Here is a 14,856-nt window from a genome sequence, read left to right on the forward strand (position 1 = left end):
GGTAGGTAAATAGAGATCATCACCCAAGCGGGCCCCATCATCAGCAATGCCACTGCTGGACCCCCCCCCCCAGCATCGCTAGCAGCGGTGCCTCCGGCACTAGTCGCCTCATGAGCAGCGGAAACGGTCGGCATTTCTTTCTTGGTAGCAGGAAATATGCTGAAAGGAGAATTGAACAAGGAAGAAGGGGTAACACTGGAAGATAGTGGTGTGGATACTGGACTAATTGTCACAGTCACAGCAGTTGTCGACGGAGGTGGCGGAATAGTGCAGCTTATGGCGGCAGTAACACTCGCCTGAAGTATCAGCTCGGTAAGACTGGTTTCACTAGTAGCGGAAGGTGTAGTTCCCAGAGATGTTAATGGGGCAGATGTCACACTCTCAACCTGCACCCTAGCGGTAGTACCTGCATCAAATCAGACATTCAGCAAATGTAAAAAATATAGTGCACTGTAACATCTCCAGACAAAATTACTTACCAAGGGGCAGGGCATAAGCGGCCTGCATAGCCTCAAAAGCAGTTAGAGCAGGAACAGTTACAGTCTTGCGTTTTTTCAAGACATGGGTTGGACTCGTCAGCTCGGAAGCACTCCCAGCGGGTGTGGTCACGCTCACTGAGGAAGCACCCGTCCCTGCAGCTAGGTATTTCCTTTTGGTAATTTTGAGCTTGACTGGTTTCTTCTCTATGGCAACGACACTACCCCCCCCCCCCCCGCTAGGGGGAGATATTGTGACATAAGCAGCCGGGTCCGCCGGCACAGCTGGCAACAAAAACTGCTCCAAGTGGATTTTAAGGACATCTGGCTCCTGTTCACCAAGCACGCGGTCGGCAGCCTTTAAGGCAGCATGCCGGGGAGGATCAACAAAATCAAACAAACTCCATTCCCCTGCAACATGTATGTATGTTACTGTAAAATACTAAATAATGTGTATGCAAGGGCAAAGGACTATGTACCTTCATCATCCCTCCAGAACGAAGGTTACAGCTTAACATCCCTCCATAGCAGGCTCATTCCCGCCATCACCAAGGCTCCATCGGGAATCACCGTGCATACAGACGGACGCTCGCACAGCCTTGTGTAAAGAGCGTTGGATACATAAGCATCCTTTGGAGGGGCCTCATCTTGAATCTTGTCCTTTGGTCCCATCTCCCTCCACTGTATCTCTCCAGGAATGACAGCAGCGTCGATATAAAAGAATTTCTTCTTCCAGTCCTTGTCCTTGGAACTGGTCGGAATATCTCTCAAGCAAGACACATCGGTGTCTCTTCTGTCGAAGGTAAAAAAGGGGGATTCCCATATGAGGACGAAAAAAGCCCTAAAAACCAAGAGTTCAGGAATGTGCCCTAAGGCAGTGCATGCAAACTCAAACTGTCGGAGTTTCACCAACCCCAATGGGTGTAATTAGGAACTATGAATGGGATAATGGTCAAGGACTAACTTGCAGAACTTAGTAATCGGCAATCGAAAGTTTCAAAACCTAAAAAAATCACTAAACAGGGTGATTTTACCTTGTTTCAATGGAAATGTCGTGTCCGTCTTTGACGACAACACCAGATTCCACTCTGCCCTAATATTGTAGTCTCGAAGAAGATTATTGAATGAAGCCTGCCCCCACTTGATATACAGAGCATCGGAACCTGTTGGGGCAGAAGAAGATGATTCGCCGGTCTTGAAGGCCATTTTTTCGTTTCAAGAAGGTGAGGAAAGTGGTTCGTGCACGAGGAAGAAAATGAAGACAAACCCCTTAGCAGGAACTCTATTTATACGGAAATGGCAACTTTTCGAATTCGAAAAGGCAAACTGGCGGAAACACGCGTCGAAAGAGGTTGCTGACAGTTGTCACCTTAATGATGATTTAACTGTCACATCTTTTCCCATCGCCGCCAATTTTCAAAAAAGTATAACGATACCCCACTTGAGAAACTTACACTTAAAGGGGGAAATTTTGACTTTTCCTTTTTTAGTCCGATTTCATGATTTTCATTCCATAACTTCGGACTGGGGGGACATGACGAGGTATGACCCGGATTGGATAAACCGATCCAGTCATCACCTATTATTTTATTAATTATAAACATTTATTCTAGAATGTTTTATTCTGCATGGATAAGTCACGTAACTAAATCTCCACTCTTTTGGGGAAGATCATACAAATGCCTAACTTATTGGATCTCATTCTAAGTTAGAAAAAAACCCTAATGGTAAACTATAAATAGATGTAAACATCTAAGGTATGCATCATCTTGCTCTCGTCTTACTCTCTCTACATTCATACTTTCTTTCTCCCAAAACCGAGACTTATTCTCACGCCGGAGGGTAATTACAAGAATAACCTCATTCCTGTAATGAGTCCTAACGGTGTTCTGTTTTGTAGCTAGCAGTTCGGATCGCCAAGAGTTGAAGTCTTAGCCGGATATTACCGTGAAGGTTAGTGTTTCTTCAGTTTTCATCTAGTCTCATAATAAAAACCACAGTTACAAGTAGGGATGCAAACGAGCCGGGCCGAGCCCGAGCTCGACCAGGCTCGGGTTCGGCCCGGCTCGAGCTCGGCTCGTTAGGTTTTTATGAAGCTCGAGCTCGAGCTCGGCTCGTTAGGTTTGGGTTCGTTTAGGCTCGCGAGCCTAAACAAGCTTTGTATTTCAGGCTCGGGCTCGGGCTCGTTAAGGCTCGACTCGTTCGAGCTTTTAACCGAGCCGATCACGAAAAAATTTATTTTTAGTATTTATTGGTGTAATTTAGGAGTAGGGTTAATGTAACATTTGCCACTAAAAAAAACATAGCCTAACTAAATCATAAATCCACACACATAAATTTATATATTACAACAAAAGAGCAATTACTTGAACTTTAATTAATTATGTGGAAGAAATACAAGTAATAAGAAACAGCTCTTAAAAAAAATATATGAAACAGGCCCTTAGTAATAAGGAGCAACTAAAAAAATGTATAGAAGCAGGCAACAATTAAAAATAGGTAGAGATGCAGGATTTGAACCTGCATCTTGAGTGAAACAATAGGAGACTCAGCCAACTAAGCAATACAAGTATACAACCATATGTTATCCATTTCGATTTATATATAATTAATATATAAAATATGATTTTTTTGGGCCCCTAAAAGCTTTGGGCCCTGTTCGGTGGCCCATCCGGCACACCCTACGGGCCAGGCCTGGAGTAGCTCTCGAGCCTCTGGACTTGTTTACACCCCTAGTTACAAGAGGATTAACAAAAAAAAAAGGCACACAGCTTATTTTTGATTTAGACCCTTATACCTTCAAATTAACGAACCACCATTTAGTCCCCACAAAAGACGAAAAGCTGGTACACATATTTTGCTCCTGAAACATGCAAGTTAATATTCAGGTTCAGAAAGCGATTCGGTTCTAGGTTTTCCTGATGGAATTAAACATAATAAACGAAACTAAACAAGTTCTAACAAATTAATATATATAAACGTGAATCCATATATCAACAACTCAATATCTAAAATACAAAGGTCTGAAATGGATTAGAAAGCGGCAATATGCAAGTGTACACATCAAATTCTTTTAAAGCATCTGCAAGAAGTAAAGTATTGGGATCTAAATAACCTCCTCCACCACTGCAGTTAAAAAAGCCCTATTCCCCCCTTCCTAGCTATGTATCTATCTTATATACCTATCTATCACAGATACCACATAATATATTTAGTGAGTTAATAATCTCACATGGTAAAATCTTATTCTTACACGATGTGTACAGGCCGTATAAGGTTATATGACCCGTATAAAATAAAATGAACTAACAAGGGCTGCTGGCTTTATTTTATTCAAAAAAAAAAAAAACCTCTCTAGTTAACAAGTAAGCAAATCTATTGCTTAAAAGCACTTAGTTAAGTTCAAAAAGTCACATATAAATTTTGAAAAGAAAACCGACATTTTATACCTTTAGCCACTTTTCAAATAAAACTACCCTATCCAAAACCAAAAACCCACTCTTTCAAAGTCCACTTGATATTTACAAGGATTAAGTTAAAAAGAAGGAGGTTTGATTTCTTGTCAAGCATATGGTAGAAGTAAGTTTCGTACCATGACCGAGCGTTTCACTTATACATCTTTGGCCGAGTGTTGTGTGATCACTTGTGAGGTATGTGAATGTATATATAGCTAAATGAAATTTTAAGATATATGTTATGCTTAAAATAATTGATTTTTCTTAAAAAGTTTTATAAATCATGTCGAATAGAATTGTAAATAAAATAAAAACAGGAATAAATAGAACTTGGATTCCCGACACTCTACAAACAAGACCTAAAACTTCTTTTCTAGCTATTCAATTTGGGTGTGTAAGCAATATTAAAGAGTTTTGTTCGAGGACAAACAAAGATTAAAGTGTGGGGGTATTTGATATGCGCAAAATGCAACATATAAATTGTATCAAATAAGGTATAAAACAACCTTTTTAGTACTAATGTCGACAAAAGTGCGTTTCTTTGTTTACTTTTGATTTTCAGGATTAAAAGAGCTTAAACGAACAAAAGGAACAAATTAGTGGCGAAAACCAACATAATTACAGAAGAAGGGAAGTTGATACACTATATCGACCCTCCAAGCTTCACCCAAGAACAAAACAACAAACCAGAACCCAAGCACGGGGTCGTGCCTGCCGGGCATGGGGTCGTACCCCACTCAAGATTCCCTGAAGATAAAGATAAACATAAGACGACAAGGGACATAGGGTCGTGTCTCCTAGACACGGGCCATGGTCAACTCTCAGATTTGCAAATTTGGGTTCGTACAGCAAATACAAGGGCGACGAGGCCGTACCGTTGACACACGGGGTCGTGTATGCAGATGGGCTGACAACAACATTAAATGAAGACAGAGAAGGAGAAGGACACGGGGTCGTGCCCACCAGGCACGGGGCCATGTAAAGTCACTGTTTTCAGCTATAAAAGGAGGTGTTTGGCTCACTTGCAACTCCTCCCTTGGTAAACCATTTCTCTCACATTTGTCATGACTCTACCACCACTACTACCATCATCCACCACTTTCATTCATCATCCATCCTTAGAGTGTGTATAGTAGTCTCGAGATCCAAGATTGATAGTAAGAGTTTTTGTCAAACAAAGGCCATGCTTGGCTAATCTCTTACATCACTTGGTGAAGACAAAATCATTTATGTATTACTTTTGATTTCCAAGCTTTGGTAACTTTTTATTTGGGTATGTATTAATGACTTTAATAGCTAGTTTTTTATATTGAATGTGAACTTTACTCTATAATTCTTCGTATTTTGTTGATTCACTCATTCATGTCTTTACGGTCTATATAAAGCGGGTTAACTGTCTAGAAAAGGGGTTAGAAGGGTGGTTTGGGTAAAGTTCTTGCCTCGTTCAGTGTATAGATCCTACGAGGGCTTGATTCAAGCTTATTATGACTTCCTTTGAGGTAGATAGCATCAAATCGGGGGAAGTAAGAACGGCTTGAATCCCTTATAAATAAACTACTATTAAAACTTTAAACCGGCTTTGTGGGACTATATCCCTCCTGACTAAGACCAATATGGCCGAGGATAGCGTTACTTCCAAAAGAGGGACATGCCACATTTTGCATTAATAACTTGCTTAATTATCTTTCAATAATCCGGCCTTGAGGAACTGTATCCCTGCTGACTCAGACCAATATGGCTGAGGGTAGCGTTGCCTCTAAAAGAGAGACATGCCACTATAACTAAGATAATCTCTTAAAAAACCCAAAGCGCGGAAATAATCAAAGGATACATAAATGACGAGTTGGATCCAAGTGATTCTATCTTGTCTATCTGTTCTTTATTTATTTAGTTTCTTTATACTTTATTTACTTAAAAATCTTCTTTCAAAAATTTGGTTAGGTTAGACGTCGACGATATTCCGGTATTAAAAGCTCTTGTGTCATTGGACGACCTCGGTATCTTTCCATCACTATACTATGTCAACGATGTATGCACTTGCCCTTGCGTGTTGTAGAGAGTGATAGTTTTTTTTATCGTGTTTTACAAATTTAAAGCTTGACAAAAGAGTAAAATGTATTAAAAATATAATAAAATCCGTACACACTCGCACACACGTCAAGTTTTTGGCGCCGTTGCCGAGGACACAAGGATTTTAAGAAAGTTTAAAATTGGCGGCCTAATCATTTTTACATTTTTTTAGTTTTTCATTTTAGGTTTTTCTTTTTTTTTCTGTGATCAACACGGGGCCGTATCATATACCTAAGCTCTTGTGTCATTGGACGACCTCGGTATCTTTCCATCACTATACTATGTCAACGATGTATGCACTTGCCCTTGCGTGTTGTAGAGAGTGATAGTTTTTTTTATCGTGTTTTACAAATTTAAAGCTTGATAAAAGAGTAAAATGTATTAAAAATATAATAAAATCCGTACACACTCGCACACACGTCAAGTTTTTGGCGCCGTTGCCGAGGACACAAGGATTTTAAGAAAGTTTAAAATTGGCGGCCTAATCATTTTTACATTTTTTTAGTTTTTCATTTTAGGTTTTTCTTTTTTTCTGTGATCAACACGGGGCCGTATCATATACCTAGTAACAAAATTTTTTTTTTTTCCAGACACGAACTAAAGCACAAGGCCGTGTGACAACCACACGGGCCCGTGTGACAACCACACGGGCCCGTGTGACAACGATAGTTTGTGAGAAAACAGTAACCGTTTGATCGGCGGTTAAAAAATTATCTGGCAACCATGAATGTTAATGATATTTTTACTCCCGCCACTCTTACGGTGACTGGTGTCAATTATGTGGAGGAATACATAAAGAATTAGAATGTATCATTCTAAGATTTAATCCCCACTACTTGGACCCATCGTTTTCCTATGACGATCACCTTAAGATGGGCGGGAGTAAAAACAATAATGACTTCCATCCACCTGAATTCCATCAAACCTCTTCGATAGGAGACATAAACTCGGAAGAAGTATGTCAAATGGAAAAGAGGATTCTCTAGAAACTCAAAGAAACGGAATCCATGATGAAGGCACGATATTCATCAAGGAATAAAAGCGAATGGGATTCAATGGAGCCACATTCAGGAATAAACAATACCTTCTTTAACAAGAGCCCAGAAACAGTTTGGACGAGACCAAATCGACTCACACCTTCTTTAACAAGAGCCCGGAAAAGGTAAATAAAGGAAGGTTTCACCCTCCCACTTTTAAACTAGGATCCTATCTTTCTGGTAACCTCTTGCATTTTCGTACCTCTCGTCGGAGCCTAAGGTATATCAGGCAATTGGGGTTGTTCCAACCAGTAAGGAACCCCCCCCCCCCGATAAAACACGGTTCCTTAAAAATTTCGGCAAAACTTCATAAAACCCTAAGACACAGGGGCGTGTTCCTTCAACACTGGGCCGTGTCTCATCTACTTCCAGACATGAGGGCGTGTTAGAAGAACACGTGGCCATGCCCCCCGTCTTTTCAACACGGGCCGTGTCAACCTTGACATGGGTTATGTCTCACTGACGGACAAAATTCTCTAGCTCATGCATGCGACACGAGGTCGTGTTAACGTGCTGTCACTTTCTATAAAGTCAGTTATGAGAAGAATGTTTGGACCCATTCCAAAAAGACTAAGATCCTTCCAGATAGTGCACTTGCCCTAGCATGTTGTAAAGAGTGCTAGTTTTATATCGTGTTTTACAAATTTACAGCTTGATAAAAGAGTAAAAAGGTACTAAAAATATAAGGGGAATTGGCCTGTAATAATCCTACCTAGACCTTATTGGCCATTAATAATCCCACCTCAGAATATTCCCCCCACCAGTCCCACCTTTCACCTATTTTTTCTACAATGGTCCCCCGTTAAAAAAACTTAACGGAGTTAAGATTTTTTCCAAATTACAAACAGAATTTTTAGGGTTTTTGATCAGAACGATGATACGAGTCCATTGATGTAAAACTTACTTCGAAATGGTGCTCCAAGTGACTTGATTTTGGTTACTTGGAAATTTAAACACCCGAATTGAAGCGTCGTTTTCATCGTTTGGAGCACCGTTTCGAGGAAAGTTTTACATCAATGGACTCGTATCGTCGTTCTAATCAAATGCCCTAAAAATCTGTTTGTAATTTGGAAAAAAAGCATAACTCCGTTAAGTTATTTTAACGGAGGACCATTGTAGGAAAAATAAGTAAAAGGTGGGACTGGTGGGGGGAATATTCTGAGGTGGGATTATTAATGGCCAATAAGGTCTAGGTGGGATTATTATAGGCCAATTTCCCAAAATATAATAAAAATCCGTACACACTCGCACACACGTCAGTTATTAAAAATTCGAAAACCAAACCATCGGTTATGTTTCGGTTCGGTTTCTTTGGTTATTTCGGTTACGGTTTGGTTATTTCGGTTTTCTACTCACCCCTAGAACAATCCCCTTCATCTCCATTCATCAGTTTTAATAACTCATTCCAAACAAATGGTCCTTATCTTTGTCACAAATTGAATTTAGATACTTCAGACATTACACCCATTACCTAAATACTGTTTGCGTGAAGATACTGACTTTGACCTCGGAGTGCTTTGCCTTGAAAGAATCAGATTTGACATAAACAGTGAGGTTTCATCTTTGGAAACTGGTGGTTTTGATGAGATTGTATATTCTACAAGACCTGCTCTGTCGTCTTAAACCCTTTTTTTGGATATGCCCTTGTCTTAAACCCCTGATAATGAACCAATATTATCATCTTCAAATTTACCAATAGATTGCACCGCCCTCATCTGGACTAGGGATGAGCATTTGGTATCGGGTACTGGTATCGAACCGTACCTGGTATATTCAGTATCAGTATCCACTTTCCCCGTTTTTTGGTACCGGTACCGGTGTCCCGTACCTGGTATATTCAGTACCGGTACTCACTTTCCCCGTTTTTTGGTACCGGTATCGGTGTCTTCGCTACCAGTACCGGTACCCACTTTTCCCGTTTTTCGGTACCGGTACTTTCAGTACCAACGAGTACCGTGCTCATCCCTAATCTGGACCTGCCATTTTTCTTTCAAAGAAACCACTTTCCGGTTAACTATTCGAGTATTTTAGGTATTCGGTTCATCATTGTTCTTGATAACTGTTTGATTGAGGAGGAGTTAGGGTTTGCTAGATCGGCTTTGCAACATGCGCTTGAGTTCTTGTAGGAGAATGCTTTGGTGGGGTTTGTGAGTTTTGGGACTCAAGTGCAGGTTCATGAGATTTGTGTTACCGACTTGAACGCGATACTAACCTCTCAAATTCTAAACCAACAAGTGATACTACTCTGATCAGATGTGAAAACGTTGGTGTGTGATTAGTTGCATGTGCGAATGTGTTTGTGTGATTGGAGATAGTTGTAGGTTTGATTTCTGTAGGTGTGATTTGGTAACTAACGAGGAAAGGGTTCAACTTTTAGTTGAGTGGCGTCAGAGGATGGATGTGATGATGATAATGGTGAAATTTGGTGATAAGGGTATGAAGATATGAAGATGATGATATAAAGGTATGAAGATCTGATGAAGATGATATATTAGTTTTAAACTAATAATAAAAAATAATATGGCAAAAGACAAGTATGCCCTTAATAATCAACTTGAAAAGACAATATTGCCATGGTCAACTAACGGTTGACTAAACCCTTCCGTTAGCAGAGACATTATTGATTCAAATCAACAACAATATGGACGAGAATTGTCAATTGTAACACCCCGGGACTAAAAGTGTGATCGAAAGACAACCACATAGACAAAAATTGTACTTTACTTTTCTTTTCTTTTCACCCCATCCACTTCCCTTCTTTTCTCTTTTTTGTTAGGTAAACTCGGGAATAAAACGTTAGTCAAAGTCCTCATAATGTGAAACGATTAATCCTAAATAGATCCACGCGTCACCCAAAATGAGCCCCTACATAACCCTCGTGATAAAGCCCACATGATTTCAACCAGGATGAACTGATGAAGCAAGATGAGTTGTACGTCAGATCTCTACACCCACAGCCCCGTACAAGTCAATAATGCATAGAAAGTATACTAGTACCATTATTCAATTTTCGTATGTATAGTACTGTTGATGATAAATTCGTCGTTTTATAGTAACGGTGGGCCCCACACCGTCAAAATTGACCAGCAATGAAGTCATCAACACTCAACTCTTTGAAACTCCAATCTCTCTCTGACCCTTCACCACCACCACCTTCCCCTCTCTCTCTCTCTCTCTCTCAATCTCTCCGCCGTGACTCTCTCTCTCCCACCCATTTCCGTCGTGTAAGCTGTAAAAATGTCATCTTTTTAGCCAAACTCAAATACCCATTTTACCATTTTCAAAACCCACTTAGATTTTCTCATTTTTTTAACAAATTAAGAAAAAACACAAATCTTGATGCCTAAACTGGTTTCACTAGCATAAAAGCATGCATTTTTAATTAGTGTCTTTATAAAAATGACATCTTTTTAGCCAAAAATCAGATACCCATTTCATCATTTTCAAAACACAGTTACATTTTTTCCATTTTTGTTAACAAATCAAGAAAAAACCCAAAATCTTGATGCCTAAATTGATTCCAATCGCATAAAAAAACCTGTAAAGATTTATTCTTTTTAGCAAAACTCCGATAAACCATTTCACCATTTTAAAAACCCATCAAAACCCAGTTAGATTTTCCCATTTTTTTAACAAATCAAGAAAAAAACCAAAATCTTGATGCATAAATTGATTTAAATCGAATAAAAAGCATGCATTTTTAAGTAAAGGCTTCACCGGAATATATACCGGCGGTGGACGGTGGCGAATGGGTTGTGTAATATCTAATCTCAGTGCTAAATTTGCCTTCTTTCCCCCATCGCCACCCACCTACCAGATCAAGAAACAAGAAGATGGTAAGTTAACGGCTGTTTACACGTCATCCTCCACTGCGCTGACGTCAGCTAACGGTGGAGGTGGCGGCGGCGGCGGTGGTGGTGGTTACTCACTTGATGTGTTGGTGCTACCCACTAGAAGAGGGAACAAGATTGTAGCTTTTTATCTTAAGAACCCTTATGCAAGACTCACTCTATTGTATTCTCATGGTAATGCTGCTGATTTGGGTCAACTAGTTGACCTTTTTGTTCAACTCAAAGCTAATCTTAGAGTCAATCTCATGGGGTCAGTTTTCATTTCTCTGTTTCTTACCAAACCTTTTGTTCAAGTTTATGTTCCCCTAAATATCAACATTTGGTTATGGAGATTTAAATAAATAATATTATTTTTTAGGTGTGGGGTTTGGTTGTGTTATTGTTTAGGTTTCTGTTATGCTTAGTTCTATCTTGTTTGGATAAAGTTTTGATCTTGATCCTTACACATGGATAATGGATGTATTGTTTTGGTATTTTTTATGTGGATTTGGTTACAATCATGATGTTGATATTATATGCTCTTTGATGTGATGGGGGGGGGGGGTTGTATTATGTTATTTTTATTATTTTTTATTTCTAGACATTGAATTTAACTTGGATTTGAAGATTTTGAGACTTTAGGTTTGGATCTAGGATGTTAAGAGTCATCTAAAGATTTCTATGGTAGATACTAGATAACTAGCAAAACGGCGCTTAAACACGAGTACATCCGTGAAATTATTTCGCTTTGTTTTCACGCTTAACGTGTGTGATTACGGTTATGTTCCGTGGTCCATAAGTCACAATCCCGCATTTTGCATCTAAAATGTGAAGTGTCATTAAAAGATTTCCATGATAGATACATCTAGATCTATAAAACTAGCAAAAGGACCCGCAAACCGAGTGCTTTCGTCAAACTATTCTGCTTTGTTTTCACGCTTCGCATGTGATTATCGTTATGTTCCGTGGTCTAAAATCACATTCCCGCATTTTTGTCTCGGTTAATTGTATCTCATGGAGATTTAAACGGAATCAAGAAAAGAAATGGTGAAAAGAAACTAAAAGTTCTTGACTTTATTAGGGGACCATTTTTTACTGATCAATTATCTTGGAAAAGGGTAAAAAGAAAAACATAAATTCCTGATGATTCTTGATAGTGATTGTGCTTATCACTACTCCTGCCAGTGGCCAATTAGGGTTTTACCTTTTTGGTTAAAGATTGATGGTGTAATTTTGATGGTCATCTTTTTTGTACTTGTTCTTGTTTGTTCTAGATTTTTTTACTTCACAAATTTATGGCGTTTACAAAATTTTCGTGTTTGATTTATTTTGGACAAAAAATATTTTGGTGGTTGTAATTTAGGAGTGTTTGGATACGATCTGATTCCTTTTCCGGTTTAATGTTTGATATGATTAATAATATTCTCTTTCTGTCTTGGTTTCCTTTAACAGATATGATTATTCGGGCTACGGAGCGTCAACCGGCAAGGTAAACATACACTTCAGCCAAGTGTCATGTTTTTTTTTTTAAATTTTATTTTATTATTATTATTCATTTTAATATATGTTTGTTAGTTTATTGCTTAAATAGTTCTTACATTAGTTTTTGTTTTGTATTTTTCAGCCAAGTGAGCTTAATACATATGCTGACATAGAGGCCGTTTACGAGTGTCTCCAGACTGAATATGGTGTCAGCCAGGAAGACTTGATTCTCTATGGACAGTCGGTCGGAAGTGGGCCGACACTCCATTTGGCTTCTAAGTTACCTAGGTTAAGAGGTGTTGTTTTACACAGTGCCATTCTTTCTGGCCTTCGTGTCGTTTGTCATGTTAACTGCAGATTTTGCTTCGATATTTACAAGGTGATTTATCTGTTTTTCTTCCTAATTAAACCGGTTTTCTTTTTCAATATATTGTTGCTTCCTGATCAAGCTACTAACGGTTTGGATATTTGCAGAATGTTAACAAGATTCAGAAGGTCAAATGCTCCACACTCGTGATACATGTAAGTTCAGCCCGTTCACATATAGGGGTGTAAACTAGCCAAGCCGCTCGTGAGCTATTTGAGATTGGTTCTCGCTAAAAGCTCGAATTGAGCCGAGCTTAAATGAGCTTGAGCCTGAGTTTGAACTTCACTTATCGAGCTCGAGCAGACTCGTGTGCCTAAACGAGCCTGTTATTATATTAAATATTAAATTATGATAAATAAAAGTAAACACTATATATTATATATAAAAGTTATCATTGTTAATGTATTTAAATAAATAATAAACGGGTTGAACTCAAGCTTTAAAAAACTACTCACGAGCTAAGCTCGATCTTTAAAAATAGAGCTCAAAACGAGCCGAGCTCAAGCTTAAGGGAGCTTGCGCTCGGCTCATCTACCACCCCTACAGTCGCATATTAGTGGTTTGACTTTTTGCTACCTGACCTTGTTTCTTGATGTAAAAACGATAGGGTAAAAAACAAAATTAAAAAACAGAAAAATAAATGGGTAAATTGCCAAAATCTTCCCTAAGTTAACGATACATTTTAACTGGGTTTGTGATTTGGATAGAAATGGCAACAAAATCAAAACGTTAGGTGTCCAGATACCAAAATAAAATTATTGTGGATGTAACAGGAAAATAAGCCCAAACCTCAAGGACGATTTTGGCATTTTACTCCATTATTATGTATAATTTTTTAATTAAAAAAGTAAATACTATATTTTATGTTATATATACAAATTATAATTATAAATGTGTATATATAAATTAATAAATAATAAACGACTCAAACCCGTGGTTGAAACCGACCCGGCCTCGAGCTTGAGCTTTAGAAACTACTCATGGGCCAAACTCGAGCTGTAAAAGTAGAGTTCTAAACGAGTTGAGTTTGAGCTTAAGCGATCTTGCACTCGGCTTGGCTCGGCTCATTTACCACCCCTACAATCGCATATTAATGATTTGACTTTTTTTTACCTGACGTTGCTTCTCGATGTAATAATGACAGGGTATGGAGGACGATGTTGTAAGTTGGCTACACGGAAACCGACTATGGAAGAAGGCTAAGGACCCGTACGAACCGTTATGGATCAAAGAAGGTAACCACTGCAACTTAGAGCTCTATCCCGACTACATCCGTCATCTTTACAAGTTCATTTACGATATGGAAACCATGACCACCAAAACCCGACTTACAAAGATCAAACAAAAGCTCAGGCTACCAAAAAAGTCAAACACCGGGAAGTCAACTGCAGGCTGCTCTTGTTGTTGTATAAAAGTTGGGCAGCCAAGCTGCCGCCCGAAATGCCCAAAACCTCAGTGCCCGAAATCGAAATGCCCAAAACCTCAGTGCCCGAAATGTTTGTGCTCACCAAAATGCCCGGATTGTTTGCAATGCGGATGCTGTTGTCTTAACTGGAAGTTTAGTTGTTGCTGGCTGCCAAAACCGAAATGCCCAGATGTAAAGTTACTCAAATGCCCTTCGTGTTTGAGATGCGGATGTGGATGTGGATGTGGATGCGGATGTGGATGCTTTACGTGTTTATGCAAGTGCATGCGGTGTTCTTGCTGGTGATGTAGGGTTGTTTTAGTGATCGGGTGGGTATACATTGAGTTAGGATTTCGAGCAGGGAAAGGTTATAAACATGTACAGATTTTCTTTCTTAACGGGCGCGTGTCTGAAGATGGTGAAAGGATAGGGATTTAGTGTTTTGATGATGATAACTTGATTTTCTATGGATTTCTGGATAATTATTTATGTTTGAAAAGTTTTGATGCACAACAATTTCATATCAATAGACTAGGATGTAAGGTAGTCGCGTTGTTCAAGATCAGTTTGTTAAAAGTCGAATCGAGCTGAGCACGAGGGTAAATTTGAGCTCATTTGATAAACAAGCTCGGGCTTACTAGGCTCAAGCTTGATTTAAAATATCGGGCCATACGCCGCAAGTGTATGCATCCCGACTCTCATCTACTACCAGACCAACATGGGGACGCTTAGGG

The 14,856-nt window shown here is 39.2% G+C and overlaps 1 protein-coding gene across 1 annotated transcript; it reads left to right on the top strand.

Moving 5' to 3' along the window:
* The first annotated feature begins 10,046 nt into the window (after positions 1–10,046).
* Positions 10,047–14,635, top strand: LOC110935799 (alpha/beta hydrolase domain-containing protein 17C). The gene is made up of 5 exons (XM_022178151.2): positions 10,047–11,139; positions 12,321–12,357; positions 12,493–12,729; positions 12,825–12,872; positions 13,862–14,635. Exons 1-5 carry the CDS (start codon positions 10,787–10,789, stop codon positions 14,426–14,428), a joined length of 1,242 nt encoding a protein of 413 aa, XP_022033843.1. The 5' UTR covers positions 10,047–10,786; the 3' UTR covers positions 14,429–14,635.
* The last annotated feature ends 221 nt before the right edge of the window (positions 14,636–14,856 follow it).

This window comes from Helianthus annuus, chromosome 2 (genome assembly GCF_002127325.2).
Source record: "Helianthus annuus cultivar XRQ/B chromosome 2, HanXRQr2.0-SUNRISE, whole genome shotgun sequence".
NCBI lineage: Eukaryota > Viridiplantae > Streptophyta > Magnoliopsida > Asterales > Asteraceae > Helianthus > Helianthus annuus.